Raw genomic sequence first — 21,906 nt, 5'->3', positions numbered from 1 at the left:
GCAACCTAGAGTTGGGATGGTCCAAGAAGGGCATTTGAGACCAAACCTCTCTTTTGACCCTAGAAGTCCTTAACATGCAGGGATCAGAGGTAAGCCTGAGGTCACCCAGCTGGTGGATGGCAGAGATAGACTTAAAACCTATAGCCCATGATTGAGGAGGCAGCAGTTAATCCAGGGTGCCTTGAGTTTGACGTGGTTCATTTAGAGCCTGGGGCTGAGTCCAGAGCATGCTGCTTGATCGTTAGATAAGGCAGTTTTCATCCTTCAGACCAGTGGTATTCAAACTGTTTTGATTACTCTGAGCAGTAAACGTGTAATTTTTCATCATGATTCAGTACACACACACTAATACCCCCAAAACAAAAGTTCACTAAGCAATACTTAACCCCTCACTACAAAGCACTCTGGCATGTTCTATTGTGTTAATTTATACAGATGCTAGTTGTACCTGCCATATTACTTTTATGTCCCACTAATTGGTCTTAACGGGCAGTTTGAAGAAACACTCCTTTAGTAGTGATCTGCTCTTGAAAGTGTTAAAGTAGGGGGAAGGCCCAGTCAAAGTGCAAGGGTAAGTCAGGCAAATGTGTGTGGCCTGAATTTAATCGGTGAGCAGCTGGGACGTGGAAACAGGCATTTGCCAGTTCCTGAAGTTTAACCTGCCCACCCTGTACTTGAGTGGAGGTTCAGGCCTTTGGAGTATCCACTCTCTCAGGGTGCTGCTGCTGTGCAGGTCTGTGTTTTTTTCACAGACTCATGCCTCTTGGCAGTATTGTCCTTTCTCTGCTGAGTCTCCATCTCCTGTGCTCAGCTGTTTTCACATCTTCCCTTGCAGGCTGAGGACAAGAAAACAGCACTTCCAGCAGGGCTGTCAGCTACAGAAAAAGCTGATGCCCACGAGGAAGATGAGCTTCGAGCAGCTGAAGAGGTGTGTGGTCCATGTAGGCCCTCTGAGGTTTCTGTGTAAGTCATTTTGGGAGAAATTGTACTCTTATCCCTAGCATTCCCAAATGGCCACCACCTCCCACAGCCAGCTGCTGTGAGCAGGCCTTTCACACCCTCCAGTTTCGTTTTATCACCTGCCTTTGAGGCTCACGTAAGACGAGATCAAGGAAGACACCCTTGGATATCACCGCAAAGATCCATGTAGGCATATTGCTTCTGTCGTACGTGTTCAGAATGACTCACTGCTGCTCCCATCCATTCCTCTTTCAGCAGCGTATTCAGTCGCTGATGACCAAGATGACCGCTATGGCAAATGAGGAGGTGAGTGGGAGTCAGGGAGGTGTGGCGATGGGGACTTGGCACCACCCTGCTCTGCTGGGGTCTTCTCCCAGAGAGCCCACCTTCTCCAGAGCCCCCCTCACCAATACACAGTACCTCCTCTTCCCCAGGGAGTTCCTTTTGGTAATCTGTTTTTAATGCCTAGTGCTGCCACCCATGGGAACCTCTAGGAGGGAGACTTGAAGGACCCTTGTGAAAGCAGAATATTCCTGCTGGGAGGTTCACAGGGCCTCTGCGGAAGAGCTGGAGCTGGCCTGCGAGTTATGCCTCATGCTGAGGCAGCTCTTGTCTTCTGCTTTCTTCCTACACTATCTAGGTAGGAAGTGGAATTTTGAGATTATAGTTGGTCTTTCCAGAGCTCAAAGCCTGTCCAGAAGGTATAGCCAAGTGTGAAAGGATCATTCTTTTTGAGGCCTGGGAAGACCTGTGGTAGTAAAGAGATATTTTAGAGTTCTGTGATTCTTTGTCCTTTCCCATGCTCTTCTCTATTCCCTGTGTCCTAGGCCTGCCAAATCCCCTGCAGGCTCTGTTTGGTGACCCTCAGGAGGTGAGACCTTGGGGTGGGACATAGAAGGGAAGAACCATTTTCCAGGGGTGCCCAGGTCCGAGGAGGATCTAGCACTGTCCGCTCAGTGACTCGGGAGGTAGCTGCATGTTTGTCCTGAGGCTTCTTTTCTCCCTTCCTGTTGGTAGTATGTGGCAAAGCCAAATTATTTTTTCCCCTGGGAATATTATCTGTTTTACCATAATAGAGTTTCAGATCTTCCAGTGCTGTGGAAGACAAGGCTTGGCCTTGAGAACATTCCCTCCATATGCTTGCAGAGCCGTCTCACCGCAAGCTCCGTGGGCCAGATCGTGGGACTCTGCTCTGCTGAGATCAAGCAGATTGTGTCTGAGTATGCGGAGAAGGTAGGTGGGGGCCCAGCTGGAGTCTGTGCCCCAGATAGTGCTCCATGGCTTTGTTCTCCCACTTCCCTACCCCACTACCCCAGCAGTGCCCTGTGTTCTCTTGTAACTCACCAGCCACGTTTGTCAGAAACACACCGGGCTTTACCATGCACAACCAGCTATCAGCACTTGCCCGTTAGTTAAATTAATTTTGTCCTGCAGTGCCCACTTTTCTGTAAATATAAAGAGAAAACCTGTCTCACAGAGCAGTTATCACATTTGATAAATTCATGCCTGAGGGTATGGGATGAGCATTTTTTCTTCTCTATCAGGCCTCTTATAACTTGGGCTCAGTTTGATGATTGGGCTAAGGAATGAAGCTTTGCCACTTAGGAGATAAACCCCATAACTCAGCCAAACCCAAGGCAAAATTTTTTGTTCTACTTTATTAAAAGATTATAGAATGAAGAAAAGCCTGAAATCATATTTCAGAGTTTGCTTTTTTTTTTTTTTCCATCCTAAGAAAAGGCAGGAGGACCTTGAATATTTCAGGGAGATGGTGATTAATCATTTTGCACATAACTGATTCTGGTCTGGCTGAGATGTAGTATCAGTAAAATCAGATTTATAGGACATTGTTGCACATCCCTCCTTCCCCAGCCCTGTCCCCCTAAAATGTTGATGTCTGTTAAAGCATCCAGCTTTGCTTTCCTTTTCTCAGAATCTTTTACTACAAATTAGCTCTGCCCTGACTCTCTGTGACATGTTCTTCTGAAGTGATTGCACAGGTGATATAGTTAGGGAAAAATTGTCCCCAGTAATCTGGAGGTGTTATCGGCTATAACACCCCTAAGACTTTTGGAAAACTGTTTTAAATGCCTAATGCTGCCATCCGTGGCAACCTCTGGGAGGGAGACTTGAAGGACCCTTGTGCAAGCGAATATGAGTGAGTAAAACAGCTTGGAATGTCTCAGGGTGAGATTCCTTTGTTTTCCCCACTCCCCCAGGTAAGTGTTTCTTAACATGGGCTTTCTAGTCCAATCTCATAGAATCCAGAGTGTCCTGTCTTTCCATTACCACCTAGGAAAGATGACACTGCTCAAAGTCTGAAATTTGACCAGAAAAGGATGTTTGTTATCCTAAAAGTACAAATGAAGATGTAATTGTGGAAAGAGTATTAATTCACTGTCTGAGAAGAAAGTGTCTTCGTTTCCTGTCAGCACACACATCTGAATGGCAAGAGTGTGAGTTTATACCCGCCCTTATGTTGCCACACAGCATTGCTGAACCCAGTTTTTCAGGAAAAAAAAAAAAGACAACTGGATAGAGCACCCACTGCTGTTTCTACAGGGAGCACATAGGAGCTCTGATGATTGTAAGAGGAAAAGCAGGCAGGTAGAGCCCCCTGTGGTTGGCAGTGCGTCTCTCTTTGCACACTTTCCCCTGCCTAGGACTCCTGAAGCTCACCTGACTTCCCCAGTTATTCTGCATTTTGCACGTCTCCTTCTGGATCTCTCTGTGTCTTTATCTCCTAATAAGGTTTTTCTTCCTCACCCTTGACCAGTGATCTCTATCCAACTCTGATGGATACATTCTGTTTTATCTGTCTTGGACCATTCTCTACCTCCATTCCATTCTTCTAGAAAAGAGTGAAATTAGGAGTAATTTGGACAGGAAGCAGTGCCAAGATTTTTTCTAAGGACATATATGCTGTTGATTCTTGATCAACACAGGTTTGGACTGTGTGGGTCCACTTACATGTGGATTTTTTCCCAACCAGATGTGTATGGAAACTACAGTATTCATGGGATGCAAAACCAGTGTATATGGAGGGCCAGCTTTTCATATATATGGGTTCTGTACAGCTGACTATGGAGTGTGCACAGATTTTGGCATATGCAGGTGGTTTTTGAACCAATCCCCCACATATACTAAGAGATGACTGTAGTTAAACTTCTGGTGGAGAAGCGGAGGTGTCAAACATTCATTACTTAATTGTGTTGTTTTCATTGGGTAGGTAATATAGCATTAAAGCTGATGGTTTTTCAAAATTAAATTGCCTTTAATCCTATTCCCATATTGCAGTTATTTCACATTTGCATATTATTTTACGGTGTTTGTTCCCAGATCTTCATAGTTGTGTATAGTTGCAATCATCATATATGTCTAAAAGAGGTAGGACCGTGAGTGAGTGCAGTGATTAAAAACACACCATTTGAAACCATATCTTGGTTCATTTCTGCCTTTTCCATTTCCCAGCTGTGTGACCTTGGCCATATGTTTAACCTCTCTTTGCCCTAGTATCTGCTTTATAAAATGAGAATAATATTACTTTTCTGACAGGTGTTGGGAAGATTAAATGAAATGTGACCAAAATGCCTCAAACGGTGCCTGGCACATTATAACTCTTCAGCTGTCGATAGCTTTATTTTCATTTTTGTAGTCTTCATTCTTTTTTGTTTTGTCACATCACATCCTAAATATTTTCTAGCCTTCCCGTTTATTTATTTTTATTTTTCTAAGTGTGTGTTTGTGTGTATGGGTGTGTGTGTGTGTTTCCTGAGATAGGATCTCACTCTGTTGCCCAGGAAAAGAGTGCAGTAGTACAATCTCAGCTCACTTTAGCCTTGGCCTCCCAGGCTCAGGTGATCCTCCCGTCTCAACCTCCCAAGTAGCTGGGACTACAGGCACATACCACCGTGCCTGGCAAAGTTTTGTATTTTTTGTAGAGATGGGGTTTTGTCATGTTGCCCAGGCTGGTGTTGAACTCCTGGGCTCAAGCCATCCTCCCACCTCAGCCTCCCAAACTGCCGGGATTACAGGTCTCAGCCACTGTGGCTGGCCGTTCCCGTTTATTTTAATAACTACATAATTTATGTGTTAATACAGCACAATTCATTAAACTTTTTTTTGTTAGACACAATTTTAAGTTGTTTCTGTTTGCCATTGTGGATAATATTGTGAAATATGATCAGATAGTTTCTGCTGAGAGGTTTTCTAGGTGTTGGATGATTGGTTATGACTCCCTCTGTGTGTTACAACTACATAAAATACTATCAGTTGTGAAGGGACTTCCCAGCATATGCCGCCAATATTTGCAGCTTTGATTTTTTTGTTTGTGTAACTTGTTACTGTAGTAACTATAAAATGGCAGCTCTGTAGACCACTGAGAGGATTGAAGATGGTTCTGTGTAAGTACAGGTTACAGAGAATTCATCCAGTACCATATAACTAATAAGTTCCAGGTTTGAATACAGGACTGTTTACTCTGTGTTATTCTCTGAATTGTCTGTTATAGACTATACTCTAGTAATGTTTTCCTTGTGAATTTGAATAAAGTCTATACGTCAGATTTAAATATATTGTCACTGTGATGCAAGTATTTCTCAGGCACTTTATTTTACTTTTGTATTGTTTTTCATTATATACAAGGAATTTGTACTCAAGTTGGTCAGTCTTTTTTTTTGTTCTTGTTTCCAAATGAGAGGTTCATTGTTTCTCCATGGATCTGGTAAAATAGTTAATGCATGTCAGCTGGTCTTTTATTAATTATGTTTAATTCTTTAACCTATGTAGAATTTATTCTTCTTTAGCCTAAAGTGGGGACCTGTCCTAGTTTTCCTATTCATATCCACTTATCCTACTACTGTTTGTCAGATAATTTCTTTCTACTCATTTGGAGATAGTTGATTCTGTTTTTATGTCTTATAGCTCAACTGAGTATGGCCTCTTTCTTGTTTTATTGGTTTATACTTCTATTTTATGCAAGTTCTGTGGTAAAGTCATGCATGGTGTTTTTGTTATTTGCTTGATTTGTTTTTGTTTTGTCAGCGCTGTCCAGTCAAAGACCTAGTTTTGTTCAACTAGGAACATATCTGTGGTTGAACAAGTGGGGCGTATTGCTGCTTGTAGTGAGGGAGAACACATACCAATGGGAATCATGGGGTCTTTCAGTAAGAGAGTGTCAGAAAGGACTTAGTATAGGATTTGGACTTATGTAAGGTGACTTGAAGGAGGGTTCAAGGAAGTGGGGCTTTGCTTTGGGTTCGATGCTGTAAGGAGGGGTGAGTCTGTCAATGAATATCTTAATAAATCTTATCTCTAAGACATGGGGAAAATGAATCAAGGTTAAAGCTATGTATGCGTAATAGCCCAATAGGAGATATTTGGTCATTTTTGTGATTCAGACAATGTTTATGTTTTCGTCCATGTTCGGACATACTCATAGTCATAGGGTGGCGCTGTCTGGTATTGGTGTTCTTTGAAATTGTTTATGTTTTGCAACAAGGCCTGGTTATGAGTGCAAGTCAGCCTCCCACCAACATCAATGCCTTGCTAATAGTACCAGGCTAGCTTTCAGATGTCAGGGGCTGCTTTTCTCATTCTCACGTTGTTTGTGTGGTTATCTGCTATTGTGTGGCAGTACTGCCACAAATGTAGTCACTTAAAATAACACACATTTATTATCTCACTGTTTCTGTGGGGCAGCAGTTGGGCACAGCTTAGCAGCACCCTCTGTGACTCTTACAAGGCTGCAGTCTTATCTGAGGCTCTACTGGGGAAGGATTTGCTTCCAAGCTTACATGGTTGTTGGCAGCATTCAGTACCTTGCAACCTGCTCACTGAGGTCACCAGTTTTTGCTGGCCGTTAGCTGGAGGCTACCCTCAGTTCCTTGTCACATGAGCCTCCCCTACATTGCCACTTATTTCATCAAAGCTAGCAAGGGAGGGCTTCTCCCTGCAGGGCAGGCGTTATAGACTTATGTAACGTAATTACATATATATAATCAAAAGACTGCCTCTTCTCTGTGGTGTATTCTGTTGGTTAGAAGCAAGGCACAGCTTCCATCCACACCCAAAGGAAAGGGGTTACACAAAGGCAGGTGTGAATATCAGCAGGTGAGAATCATGGGGCCGTTGTAGAGTTGTCCACCATGGTTTGCTTATTGGTCTTTTAATCATACTGCCACAGATTGGGCTGAAACTGGACACTGGCAATGCTGCCACCTTCAGGGTCTCAGTAATACACCTTGAAAATAGAGATGGGATTGAGGAATGCCCAGGAGGGAAGGTGTTGGTACTATCTGAGAAAAACTCACTTAGGCTGAGATCAAGATTTTTTTTTTTCTTTATGAAGAGGGGAAAGGATAATTTGCGGAGAGGATCAAGTGTAAAAATGATTTTGTGACCAAGGAATAAATTGAATAGCCTGCCTGATGTGAGTGTTTGGAAACTTGACAGGCACTGGGATATAAAAACAAGGTAAAAAACGTGCAGAATTTTCTTTTACTGGTAAAGTTCACAAGTTTCTTATAAGAGTGTAACATAACATGTATCTCAAAGTTCCTGAGATATGTAACTCAATATGATTCTTGTAGAGCAGCAGAAAGAGGAATGTGAAGAAGCTTCCAGATACATAATTCATGAGTGTCCATAGACTCTAGGCTGAGTAGGTCCATCTGCCATTGTTTCCAAAGGGTAACACCCTTCCCTGAATGTGCTAGAAGAAGTACCACTGTGCTTTTGGTGTTCATGTCTAATATTCTCACCGCATCATAGCATTTATTTTTACAGGGAAGAAGAATCTATTACTCTGACTTACAGAAAACTGAAATGTCTGACTGTCCAAAAAATACTTCCACCCTACAACCCCCTAAGCCTGATAGGAGCCAAAAGAAAGAAAAGGAAGCTGGGCCAGGGAAGTTGCAAGGTCCCTGGGAGGGCAGGAAGGCACTTTCCCTAATGCTGCATGCTAACTAACCATACACCATTTTGACCGCTTTAATACTTAGTCTGCCAACTAAATCATTCATTGGTCGACTTCTCCCTAAGACAGGATATTGGAACATTTTGTAGCTCTAAAGGATCTGAATATTTTATAGCTCTAGAGGCACCGATCTGTCTTGGTGAATCAGAATCTACCCTGAGTGCCTCTCCATGCAGATTGTTTGTGTACGATTATCTCATTTAGTTCTTATTTTTTAATTCTAAAAAATTATCTCATTTAATTCATATAGGCTGCCTTCTTGCTTATAATCCTTTGCCTTCCTCCATCATTATACTTACATGCAGTTGAAACTATCTTTATGTGGCTGTGGACCACCTTTACTCTTGTCTGTAATCTGAGAGTCTTGCCAAGGGCCCGCCAGTGTTGGTACTCTATAAATGATTACGTGACATTATATCCATTTTGCAGGCAAAGAAACGAGATTGTGACTTGTCCAGTGCCATACAGCTAATAAGTTCCAGGTTTGAGTACAGGACTGTTTGACTTTGCAACCTTTCTCCTTGGCTAGGTGGAGCTTCCTTAGGGAGAAGCAGGGACAGCTTCCTTTACCATCCTTAGTGTCTGCCTTCCAGGCTTGGCTGTGGCTGTGCCTCCTTAGACTGTCCCACTATTCAACTGCCTACCTTGGGCTATTGGTAGCTAGGGCATACTGGGAACTAACCACAGAAACAAGAAAAAGTGAAAATGGTGCAGCTCAGCCCAGGCACTTAACACACCATAAACCTAAGCTGCTGAAAGCCGTGGAAGTTTCTATTTGGAGTATCTAAGTGACTCTTCATGTTTCTGGAGAATACCACATTAATATGTTCTCATGCAGTTCTTTAAAGGGTAATATCTGGCTAGGCATGATGGCTCACGCCTGTAATCCCAGAACTTTGGAAGGCTGAGGCAGGCAGATCACTTGAGGTCAGGAGTTTGAGACCAGCCTGGCCAACATGGTGAAACCCTGTCTCTACTAAAATACAAAAATTAGCTGGATGTGGTGCCACGTGCTTGTAATCCCAGCTACTTAGGAGGCTGAGGTGGGATTGGTAGCTTGAACCTGGGAGGTGGAGGTTGCAGTGAGCTGAGATCACGCCACTGCACTCCAGCCTGGGTGATAGAAAGAGACTGTTTCAGAAAAAAAAGGCAGTGGGAGGGTAATATCCTAGCCCGAAGAATGTCAACATCTTGATCTCATTTCCATAGCAAGGTGTATTTTAGATCATCAAGGGACTTATTTGTGAAAGGAATTTTTCCTTAATGGGTTTTGGAAATTTTCCTGTCCAGCAATTAAGAAATTCTGGCACCATTGCCTCTGACGTTTTGATTCTGAGAATCATTCTCTGGCAGTTAGAAGCCTTTGCTCTATCTTGAAGTCATATCTTTCCAGAGCACCTGGGGAATCTCACCAGATAATTAGAGCTTGGGTATGGTCAAGGATGTACTTATGAAAAAACACAAAGGAAAGGGTCTCTTCTAGAAAAAGCAGACAGCCACATTTGATTAGAGCAGATCTTGTCCCCATCTATCATGATGATTTTTATTCCACTTTATGATGCAATCAGCAGAGAAGACTGCCTCTTCAGTTCTGTCACTCACTAACTTGGACCTTTTGCCTTTTAAGCCTTTTGGGTGCAAGTAATAGGAATTCCACCCAGCATGTTGCTATAAGCAAAAGGGAGCCTTTGTCAGCGCTCAGAACTGGAATTCCTTAGGGGGGACTCAAATGGCCCTGCCATATCCCTTTACCCTTGCTTCGCTTTGTCTCTGTCTCGGCCTCATCACCTTGGAGGCCTGACTGTAGACAGTTTCTGTCTTACTGCCCCCTTCCTCCATCAGTATATAAAATCCTAAGGAAGGACTGTCCTCTGTTTGTCATGGCTTAGGTCACAGATTTCTCCCCAGGCCCATTGTTGCCAGGAGTTGGGTGTGATTGGCAGCCCCTCTGAACTAGAAAGAGTAGGAGACAGGGATTGCTTTTCTACCAACAGTTATGGCGCACACACGGTGGCTAGCACCCCCATAAGGGCTTCGTTTCTACTAGGCCTTCAGGAAATTTATTTAACAAAGTTGGAGGGAATTGACCCAAAAGAATCAATTGTTAATATATCCTTTGTCCTCTTAGTAGTTGCCTTCACGTTGTTATTTCTCCACCCTAGGTTTGTAACTCTTACACTTTTTCCAAATGTATGAAGTCTTCTGAAAATATAATTTTAAATTAGTACAATCTTTTTATGTTTTAAGTCTTCAGCTTGTTTTTTTTTTTTTTTCTGCCAGAGAACTGATGGAATTGGCCTCATAATCACTGTCATGTGAAAGAGTGATTAGATATATTTCTTCTTTCAGCAAACACCTATTGAGTAGATCCTGCATCCAGACAGTGTCAAGTGTAGGGGACAAGGATTGCGTTACGCGTGAGTCAGGGTTGCGGCCCTGAGGGGCTTCCAGTAAGGAGTCAGTCAACTTGTGAAGACATAAATTACAGAATAATACAATTTGTGTGCCTATAAAGTGGCTGCCAGGTGCTACTAGGTTTGTGTTATCATTTGAAGTGACAGTCTCTGCCCAAAGAAAAGTTGTTGGCATAATTGATATTAAAATATTTTTGCCTGATAATAACCAGGCAGAATGGGTGACTTTTCAAATCATACCATGGGGTGAGAAATGGAAAAGGGAAGGGCTTAGGACTGAGTGAAGATACCACACCCCAGGGACATTGCCTGGGCCAGAAAGTAACAGGAAGCTTAGCAGCCCGGGCACCCTGGCTGCTTTGTTAGAAAATCAGCCTGATCTGCCACCTGTGTGATTTCTAATACGCTTAGATATGAGTGTTTCCAATCCTATCATCCTGCCCCAACTCAAAAGTGTTACCACTTGCTAGCAGCATCGGTTTGTGGAGTTGGGGAGAAATGTAGTATGGGACAGGAAAGGGGTGGGCGTGTTTGTCTCTTGGAAACCTCCTATTGTGGCCACAGATAGAAAAACCCAGGTTGGAACCAGGAGGGGTGGGGGCCTAGGTAGATTTTTAAACCCCTTCATTCTAGATACTATTTCTTCACATAACATAATAGGTGTTGCATAAATCATATTCCTAACCTCTAAAGTTTTAGAGGGCCAGTATTTCATTTTTTATCTTTGTATTCCTGTTGCTTCATTCATAATAAATACTCAGTAGAAGATAACGGATCACTTGAAGACTTTGTGGAGACTCACCTGATAGCCATTAGCAATGATTCTGGGCCAGGCACAGAGGCTCACGCCTGTAATCCAAGCATTTTGGGAGCCTGAGGTGAGAGGATCGCTTGAGGCCAGGAGTTTGAGACCAGCCTGCGCAACATGGTGAGACCCCTATCTCTACAAAATATTTTTTAAAAATGACCTGGGTATAGTGGCATGTACCTCCAGTCCCAGCTCCTTGGGAGGCAGAGGCAGGAGGATTGCTTGAGCTCAGGAGTTTGAGGTTGCAGTGAGCTATGATCATGCCACTGGATTCCAGCCTGGGCAACAGAGTGAGACCCTGTCTCTTAAAAAAAAAAAAAAAATTTCTACTTCTTAGAAGTGGCTCTTCAGTGATGTTGTAGAGATAACTCTTTATCTCCTTTGTAGCACTTCCCTCAAGCACTGTTTCGTTTGTCTCTTTGCCTGTCTCCCAGGACTAGAATGTTTGCTTTCCAGGAGGGCTAGGATTATAGTATACTCTCAGTGCCCAACACAATTGGGTTTTCACAGATATTTGCTGAAGGAAAGAAGAAAGGAAGAGAGGGAGAGGAAGGAACAACAGCAGCTTTCAAAACTGTTTTCCTCTGTGACACAATTTAGGCATTGAGGAGAATGCAGAGGATGCAACACCTTTACTTACGAATTAGCTGGTTTTGTCTGGCTAGATTATGAAGGGCCAGAGGTATGGTCTTTGTCTTTTCCCACTTCCCCAGTGCATACCACCGTGCCCCCACACAATAAGATCTGAGTAAAGATTAGCTGAAATAAGCCAAGGAAGGTGGGGAGAGAGATTCAAAATTTTAATCAGAGTTAAGAGAGTAAGGAACCCTGTAAATCTGGAGAGAACAATGTAAATATGTTTCTGTTTACAAACGGCTCTAAGATTTCCTGAATTCGGAGAGACTGTTACGTAGTTAGGATACAATACCTAACTGCAAAGATAATGGTATCAACTAATGAATTGTCAGCCTGGTAAAATGGTCTCAAGCCACACAGCACAACTTATACATTTCAGAGTCCTTATCAATTTGCATAAAGACTTGGACTTTAGCCTTGCCAGATTTGAGCATCACTTAAAGCATCACTTGCAAAGATAATTGGAACATCACTTAAGAAAAATGTAAAAACTGTTGAATTTCAGAAAAGTGAGTTGTACCAATTCATGATTTGGTGAGAATGCCATCTGACCTGACAGTAGTGTATGGGGATTAAAGGGGAGGTTTTAGATTTTGTTCACACCTCCTAAATGTTAAGTGCATTCTGAGCAGGCACACCGCATTACTCACTGTGGGACCCAAAGCAAAGCCTTAGACTCAACAAGGTTACATAACTATGGGTTTTTGAAATTCATGGAATTTCATTAGTGGGTTTTAAAAATATTGAAAAGAGCATTCATGTATTGAGTTTCATTTTTGGAAGCAGAATATAGATCAGGCAAAGTGGATGATTCCCTCCTATCTGCAGTGGTCACACATCATCAGGAGTGCTTTAGAAGTTCACTTACAAACTAGGATAACAGCCAAGGTGGTGGAAGGTGTCAGCATCTTGTTATAGAAAGGACAGGTGGAAGAGCTGTGGACACTTAGTTGAACTGTTATCTGAAAGAGTGATTAGATTTAATCTGTTGCTTTAGTGGGGAATGGGCATGGTTGTGTGCATATGGTGTGTGCATTGGGAGGGGGTATATTTGAATAAGTCTTTACAGATACAGTTCTGCTGTCTGTTTTCGCTGGCTTTCGTTTATGGTAGTTTGACTTCTTGTTTGCCTTTGATTTTTGAGTGTGAGCCCCATATTCCTTGGAAATTTATCTGTAGGAACTATTTGAGGCCTAGGATTGAAGCTCTGTTCTTTCAGGGAAGATCTGCTTTTGCTTCTGCCAAGCACCTTGGTTTACTTCAGCTCAAGTGCATTTTATACCTAGTCCTTACTCATGGGTTTTTTGGACCAAAGTAGTGTGCGAATTAGGATTGCAGAACTGCATGAAGTCCAATCTGTTGTTACAAAATCTCATTGTGGATTTTTTCCCTCTTACAGCTGTATCAAAATTTATGTGGTAAAAAGTTGTTACTGAATTGTAAAAATCAAAGTTTGTGATCATCAGGTTTTGGCAAATACTCTCAGGAAAAAAAGCCAACTTCAGTGGGTACACATACATTCCTGGATTCCCACTTTCAGTTACTTTTCGGCCTTGTGAAATTTAACATTCTTGCTAGTTCTTAGATTTAAAAACATTTTTAAAGAAATATTTCACATAGTCTGTTTACTTTTCTTTATTTATTTATTTGAGACAGAGTCCCACTCTGCTGCCAGGCTGGAGTGTAGTGGTGTGACCTCGGCTCACTGCAACCTCCACCTCCTGGGTTCAAACAATTGTCATGCCTCAGCCTTCCAAGTAGCTGGGATTACAGGCGTATGCCACTATGACTGGCTAATTTTTGTATTTTTAGTAGAGATAGGGTTTCACCGTGTTGGCTAGGCTGGTCTTGAACTCCTGACCTCAAGTGATCCACTCACCTTGGCCTCTGGAGGTGCTGGGATTACAGGCGTGAGCCACTGCGCCCAGCCTACTTGTCCTTAATTGGTCAGTCAGGGTGCCAAAAATTGAAGTCCATCTATTTAGTGTAGAGAACTCCTGGTACCTTGTAAGATAGGAATTCTTTATTATTGTCAGCTTAGTGACCATATTTTGGTGGGGTAGGGAGATGATATAGGAGAGAACCCTGTATTAGAAAGTTGATGTGTAAATAACCTTTTGGGTCTCTTTCAATTATAAAAGTATATAGTTTCAGCTAAAGTAATCATTTTTTGCTTCTCTTGGGAATTTACCATTTTGAACTAGACTAATATTATTTGGTGACATTTAAATCTGTTTCCTCTAAAAATAGAAGTTGTGAATATCTGTCAGTTATTAGAAAACACTGAATTTACACTAGAAGTCATCTTAATCCACAATGTGGTTTTGAAAGCACGTTCTTAATCTGAAAATGTTGAACAAATTAGATTGGCACTTTAGCCCTCACTGCAATGTAAACACAAATGGAATATTTGTAGATGGTTGATGTTCTTTGACAGATGTTGCATTTTGGAAGCAGAAATCTGTTAAGATGCTCTAGGATTTAAATTTTTTCTGTCAAGGATTTAGTGTAAAGCCCCTTTTCCTCTTCTCCTTCTGTCTGACTTTGTCTCATCATTCAAAATCCACGTTGGTCATCTAGTTTTCTTTCTCATCGTATCTCTCAGTGAATGAACCATTAGATGAGACCTGCTGGTTTATGGACCTGTTCCTGTCTTCATCAGTCTGAGTTCTCTTGGCTTTGAGAAACAAAAAATTTAGATTGCTTAATAAAAAGTGTGTTTGAAAAACAGAGCAGTCAGCTTTCTGTTTACTAGATTAGGAACTCTCATTTCAGCTCAATAATAAACTGTTTTATCTGACTAAAAATAACTTCCCATTAAACAAAGCAGCTTCCCATAGCACTGTCTCTAAACTCAAAGGCAAACAGAGGAACTTACAAGTTTATATGTACTGTGCACCAGTAAATGTACATTTACAGGACTCCACACAGCACTAAGAATTATTACCTACGGATAAAAGAGAGCATTTTGAAAGCCCATGTTTCCTTGGAACGTATACTATTATAACAGATATGATAGAGGTACCTATAGAGATTTCAAGATTTTTTTTCTGTGCATTGCGAGCATTTTCTCTCTGTTTGTATGGTTGTCTGAATCACGGGTCTAGTAAAAGAGTAGAATCAGAAAGAACTTTTCCCTCTCAGTGTTATATAAATGATGGCTGGCCACTTGATGAGCCCACTCCATTGACTGTCCCAGTCCATGGGTGGATTACCAAGTGAACCAGGCTCCTTAGATTAAAGTAGCAGTTCTCAACATTTTATAATACTTTCAGGACCCAGACTGTTAAAAATAACTGAGGACTCAATAGCTTATGTATTTTAATTCACTTACAGTAGCTTATGTATTCATTGACAATAACATATTAATTAATTCATACCCAATAGCTTATGTATTTACTTACAAATAATAATGAGCACATTAATATTAACATCAGAGCAATGATATCACATGTCGTATAACATCTGGAAGATGTCACTGTATAATCATGAGAAGAAGAGTGAAAAGGCAAATAACATACTATTATTATGAAAAGGTATTTGGCCTCTGAGACCTTCTGACAGGGTTTTGAGGGAGCATGTGGCTCAAAATTCAGACTTAAATAGATAGCTATCAATGGAAATAATCTTGACACATATCAAGATAGCTGCTGGTTTTCCTGCAAGAAGAATTCTTGTAAGTGAAGTTTGAAGATCATAATTTTAAAACAAAGCTGTATGTGTGCCACATACAGTAATACGAGAGCATGGAAGCTGGGTGGGGGTATGCAGTTTTTATTTTCTTAGGACTTTGGCCATAAAAGCAGTTTGTGAGCAAGAAAGCTTGCTAACAGTCAGAGACATCACCCAATCCATGCCAAAGCTGCAGAACAGAATTGAATGAGTTTACTCAGCCCCCACACACTGGAGGAAGTCTGGAAGGTGAGTGATACGTGGATCCACTGGAGCCTGCCTGCCCACGTCTCAGTCTCCAAGCCTGACAGGCATCTGGAGGAGGTCAGGATACTCAAGCATAATCCTGACACCAAACATAGAGACATACTGTATGGGAAATTAGTTCTGTTTCAGGTATCAGAAAAGCACGAATAGAAGGCTTATGTAATTCGGCTAGTAAAGCACAATGCTCTGAGAATATGCTTATGACACTTTGGAAATCAAAGTCAAGGAATCTAAGCTGAATATTAAAACTCAAAGCTAAAATTAACTATAAAAAAGCTATTAAATACATAACATACAAAAGTGGCCAAATTCATAGCATAGTTCAGGTCAATCCAATCAAAGTAGAGGAGATGTAGTTAATTGTAATTCTGTTTTTGTAAGTGATTTAGAGTGGGGCTCGTCTTTCCTCTTCCGCCGCCTTTTTTTAATACTCTCAAATAATTTTCAGAAATAGTTTGTCCTTCTCCATACTACAAGTTGTGAATATCTTGGTGTGTCCAAAATTAGTTTTAAAAGTCAATTCCAATTCCCAGAAATCCTAAAAGCTAAAATAATGTTGACATTTTACACAGTCCCAGGTTTCAAGGCTAAATGTGTTGTAATACTAAATGCTTAGTTTTTCTGTTTCCTTTATGGCCTACCAGCCCATGAGATAGAAAATGATGTTTCTTACCATTTTATGCAGCTGTATCCTACTGGTTGTTTTGTAACTCCAAAGTTAAGTAGCAGAAGAACTCATCATCCATTAATAATACTGCTGAATTATTCAGAGAAATCCTTAACCAGAATAAATGGTTATGGCCATCCAATTTCTCCTCCTCCTCACTTTCCCATTTCTTTTTCCTGTGGGTAAATATCTTAGACTTTCAAGCCTAGGATCACTGTTAAAACATTCAGGGAAAGTTGAATATCCAAATGGTTTTTGTTGCGTATGAGTTTAGAATCAATGATTAGCTTGGAATTGGGGTACTTACTATAAGAAAGGAGATGTTTTATTGTTGGTGTTTGACTGTTTAATAAAACTATAATCATCCAAGGAGTATTATAATTGTACTTATTGCAAAAAGGTCTACCTTTTAATTTCTTTTTCCTTGGGCTTCTCACAGGAGTCTTGAGGCAGGTGTTTGTATTCAGTATCTACACTAAGCTGCTTACTTCTTCGTGTGGTTTTTCAGGAATGGCCATTTGCCCTCCTGGAAAATGTTACCACATTCACCTCATCATCTTGTTCAGAGATCTCTCTCACACTCACTCCTGGTCCTGAGGATCCTTCTCCACCCCCTCCTCCCTTATACAGTTGCAGAACTTTTCCTACGTGACCTCTCTCAGCACCTTTAATCCCTTTCCAATCAATCCCCTGTTAACTCCAGAACATCAGAAATAGGAAATGATTAAATTGGAGTGGGCCAAGTGATGGAAAATGTGTTGGGAGACTCTTCATTATAAGTGCTGCTGAATGGCTAGACTTTTTAACCATTTGCTTGTAATACTTCAATCACAGTGAATCAATTCATTATTCTTGATAACTCCAGAATGGTCCTGTGAAGATATTATTATGGCCATGTTATTCCCCTATTTAAGACCTTTTGATGATACCTGTTTCCTATATGATATTGACATAACCACAGTTATGTCCCTGTACTTTTTTACACATGCTGTTTCCTCAGCCCAGAATGCAGGTTCTGTTGATAGGGATTTTGGTCATTGTGTCAGAATCTCTTCTGTACGCCAGGTTTTGAACAGGCCCCTGTAAATGCCCTGGCTTGGTGTGACTGGCTGCCCAGTAGTGCTTTGCCCATATTGAACAGGGCTTGATTACGTGAACCAAGGTCAACTAATTAAATCCTTTGGATTTGCCATCCTTTTTTTCCACAGCAGTCTGAGCTATCAGCTGAAGAAAGTCCAGAAAAATTAGGAACCTCCCAGCTACATCGCCGGAAAGTCATTTCCTTGAACAAACAGATTGTGCAAAAGACCAAACATCTTGAAGAGGTCAGTGTTTTCTTTTTGTAAGTTTATTCAAGATCTTCATGGTAGATTGGTTAAAGGAGATTCCAGAACAGGGGTTGGCATACTATGGTGCTTGGGCCAGTCCAGTTGCCACTTGTTTTTGTAAATAAAGTTTTATTACAACATATACACATCCATTTGTTTACATATTTTCTGTGGCTGCTTTCAGGCTACAGTGGCAGAGTTGAGTAGTTGCAGAAGACCATAAGACCTACAAAGCCTAAAATATTTACTATCCAGCCCTTTGTGGAAAAAATTTGCTAACTTCGATCATAGGAAAAGATCACAGGGCAAGAATAAATAGCATTAGTTCACAAATATTTACCAAGCACTACTGTGTGCTAGGCACTGAACTAGCTATGGGATGAATGAAGAACAACTTATGATCCTTGCTGTCAAGGATCTTAAGGTCTAATGAGAAGTCATCACACTCATTGTCATTTAATTACAGGTGTGTTAAGTGCTTGAAGGAGAAGTCTAGGAAGCTGGGAGAGTGAGTGACTAATAGGGAGACCTGGCCTAGCCTCAGGTCACAGAGTTCTGAGACTGGAAAGATGAGTGGGTATTTCCGGGCAGGAAGTCTGTATGGGCTATATGGACTTACAGAACAACATGAACAAAGACCAGAGGAGGAAGGGTCTTAGCCAGTCTGTTTTGTGGCCAGAGAGTCATGAATGAAGACAGTTGGTTGGCAGTGTCTGATCAACAGGACCATCCAAGCCATGTTAAGGACAACAGAAGCCATTGACGTGTTTAAATAGGGGAGTGGCATGATCAGAATTGCATATTGTAAAGACCATTCTGTTTGCTGCAGGAGCATGAATTAACTGGACTTGGGTGAGAAGGAATTCAGGGACAACAGGTAGGAGGCTGATGCAGTAGTCTAGACATGGACTGCTACTATTGATGGCAGGGAAATGGAGGAAACTTGATCATTTTTAAAAGAGCTGTAGGAGATGGTGTTCTGTAATACCTGGTGATATGAGACTGTTTTGAAAAGACCTTCATATATTTGCCCTGAAAAGTAGACCTAAGAGGAAGCTGGGAAGTTTGACTCAGCAACAGTCATTGGACAATAAAAAGTTACGTGCTTCAGTTGCATTAGCAATAGATTAGATTAGAAGAATACACGTAGAAGAAGATTAAGAGAATGAATATGCGCCAGGTGCAGTGGCTCACGCCTGTAATCCCAGCACTTTGGGAGGCTGAGGAGGGGCAGATCACTTGAGGTTGGGAGATCAAGACCAGCCTAACCAACTTGGACAATCCCCGTCTCTACTAAAAATACAAAATTAGCTTGGCATGGTGGCGCCTGCTTGTAATCCCAGCTACTCAGGAGGCTGAGGCAGGAGAATCGCTTGAAACCAGGAGGTGGAGGTTGCGGTGAGCCGAGATCACGCCGTTGCACTCTAGCCTGGGCAACAAGAGCAAAACTCCATCTCAAAAAAAAAAAAAAAAAAAGAAAAAAAAAATGGGTACCAATTGGCATTTTGAGCTTGTTAGCTTTTAGTTAGTCCCACATATTTAAAAGATATTAACCTATCAGATGGTCCTGCTCAATCATTTCTTTATTTGAATTTGTTCTATTAGAATTTGTTCTGCCATAGCTAAACAAATAATAGGTTGGTTTGCTAAATGCTCTGGATCAAAGAAGGATGAAAAGATAGCCTGTGATTTGGTTTCTGTTCAGTTATTTGTTTAGACATTTTAATGAGTTGTCAACTCAGACAGTATCGTCCCTACTCCTGACCCCTGCTGGTGATAATGGTTCAAAAAGAACTCATCACAGAATCAGGAGGAGCAGGAGACAAGGATGAGGCTTCCTTATTATGGTGTCTTTATCTCTGAGGGAAGATAGTTTTGAGATTATTGTGGACTCCAGGAGCCAGAGTATCCCAGCAGGAATGGACATTTGCTTCTACCTTCTGTCTAAACCTGGGGAGAAGCAATGCTAAGCCTCAACGCAAATGGCAGTCTTGACTCATTCTTGGTCCAGCTGACAGGGCAATCCTCCCTGACTCTTGAGTCTGTTTTGCGGTTGGTTCAGAACACTTTTACCCAGAGTCTGTTATTTTTCAAGCATACTGCTTAACATAGCATGCTGTCATTAAAAGACAACAATCATTATTGTGATGTTTAATGTAATTAAAGATGATGACCAGCACATGCAATAATCCCTGACCATATAGCTAGGCCAACTGGATGAGGAAAATGAGGTAGGGAGGGGAGAGACTTGCTCAGAGTCTGTGTTCCATGGTTCTGTGTGCGTGCAGATATACTAAACACATTTTCCTTTTGTTTCTGTCAGTTTTCAAATGTTTCAAGCGCTTTTTTTAAATTGTAGGGATAAGCTGAATATAAATTAAATAGTATAGAAGTATATAAAGATAAGAATAAATAGAGCAAGCTACTGTTTGTGTCTGCTGTGTTTGCCAGGAATGGCAAAGGTTTTTTTAGGCCTTTGCAAAAATGTATGCCCCTTCACCTGGGGAGAGTGACTTGTATGGTTACAAAATTGAGTTTTTATTTCACATATTCTATCACAGACGTCTCTCTGTCAGTAATAGTAATTGCTAATAAGTGCTTTGTTATTGCTTAGTAATTACTATGTGCTTTATAAAATTAACTCATTCAGTTCACACAGCATCCTTATGAATGGGAGGTACTGTTATTTTCCTCACTTTACAAATAAAGATACTGAGACACAGAAATTAAGCAGGCTGTCTGTAGTCACATAGCTTGTTAGTGGTTGAACCAAAATTTAAGCATATAAATCTACGTCATTCTTTTTAGTGACTGGATAGTGTGACATAGTATATATGTAACTCGATTTATTTAACTTGTCCCCTAACTTGTCAAAAAATGCATTTTTGATTTTGCTAGAAACTATTGAGTTGTTCATCAATTATTTTATCAATTTATACTTCTACCTGTAGTATGTGAGGGATTCCAAACTCTTTAAATCCCACAACCTCTTTTACAAGGTCATACAGGCAGAAGGCATCTGAGATGCATCCTTTTTTAGGGTTTTACAAACACGTATGCCCTCACCTGGGGAGAGTGAGTGGTATGGTTACAAAATTGAGTTTTTATTTCACGTATTCTATCACAGACATCTCTCTGTTAGTAATAGTAATGGCTAATAAGTGCTTTGTATTGCTTACTAATTACTAAGCACTTTGCAAAATTAACTCAGTTTGCACAACGTCCTTATGAAGGGGAGGTAGTATTATTATCCTCATTATACAAATAAGGAAATATTAGTCCATTCTCACCCTGCTAATAAAGACATACCTGAGACTGGGTAATTTATAAAGGAAGAGGTTTAATTGACTCACAGTTCTGCATGGGTAGGGAGGCCTCAGGAAACTTAGAATCATGGCGGAAGGGGAAGCAAACATGTCCTTCTTCACATGATGGCTGGAAGAAGAAGTACAAGCAGGGGAAATGCCAGATGCTTATAAAACCATCAGTTCTCATGAGAACTCACTATCACGAGAACAGCATGGGGTAAACCGCCCCCATCATCCAATTACTTCCACCTGATCCCTCCCACGACACGCGGGGATTATGGGAACCACAATTCAAGATGAGATTTGGGTGGGGACTCAGCCAAATCATATCATGGTCCAATGAGGGAATATGCAAAGGAATAGAATGGAGTGCAGGTGGTAGGTAGCTAAGAGGAAACCTGAGAGTGATGAAAGAGAGAAATCCAGAGAGGTGGTGTTAACCAGCAGCTGAATTTTTAGGGTAAGCATAGGGGTTAATGATGAAGAAGAAAATAGAGGTAAGAGAATCCTGGAGGACTCCACCAAGATAAAAACTAAGCTAAGCTACTGGGACACTTCCTATTTAAGAAAAGATGGTCAGATGAAGAATTAAAGAGAGCTCTTGTTAGTTAAATTAATTAAAGAAAAGAAAAGAGATGAGCCTTTTCTTCTTAGAAAGCTCTTACTTCCCTGCCAGGATCCATCTGGGGTAAGTCTTTGTTGGTGAAGTTCCTGAACCCCCTGTTGGGGAGCTGACTCTCTTTCCTTGGGCCTGGCTCTGCCCCATCTCTTCTCATATTTTAATCCCACAGTTACAGTGTCATGTTCTTTTCTTTCTCCCATACACCTCATTTGAGCAGAGCATTGGGTAAATGTCAGATGAGTAGG

General features: G+C 41.3%; 1 protein-coding gene across 3 annotated transcripts in view; it reads left to right on the top strand.

Moving 5' to 3' along the window:
• CCDC93 (coiled-coil domain containing 93) overlaps window positions 1-21,906 on the top strand; it is a 100,098-nt gene that overhangs the window by 39,164 nt on the left and 39,028 nt on the right. For 2 of the 3 annotated variants that reach the window (XM_030801098.1, XM_030801099.1), the window contains 4 exons: window positions 836-928; window positions 1,216-1,266; window positions 2,107-2,193; window positions 17,612-17,728. In XM_030801098.1, coding sequence (XP_030656958.1) covers window positions 836-928; window positions 1,216-1,266; window positions 2,107-2,193; window positions 17,612-17,728 — 348 coding nt within the window. The remainder of the gene's footprint in view (window positions 1-835; window positions 929-1,215; window positions 1,267-2,106; window positions 2,194-17,611; window positions 17,729-21,906) is intronic. The other variant, XM_003275182.4, reaches the window with a different exon arrangement.

This window comes from Nomascus leucogenys, chromosome 20 (genome assembly GCF_006542625.1).
Source record: "Nomascus leucogenys isolate Asia chromosome 20, Asia_NLE_v1, whole genome shotgun sequence".
Taxonomy (NCBI): Eukaryota; Metazoa; Chordata; class Mammalia; order Primates; family Hylobatidae; genus Nomascus; species Nomascus leucogenys.
This window is presented reverse-complemented; position numbering and strand designations above follow the sequence as displayed.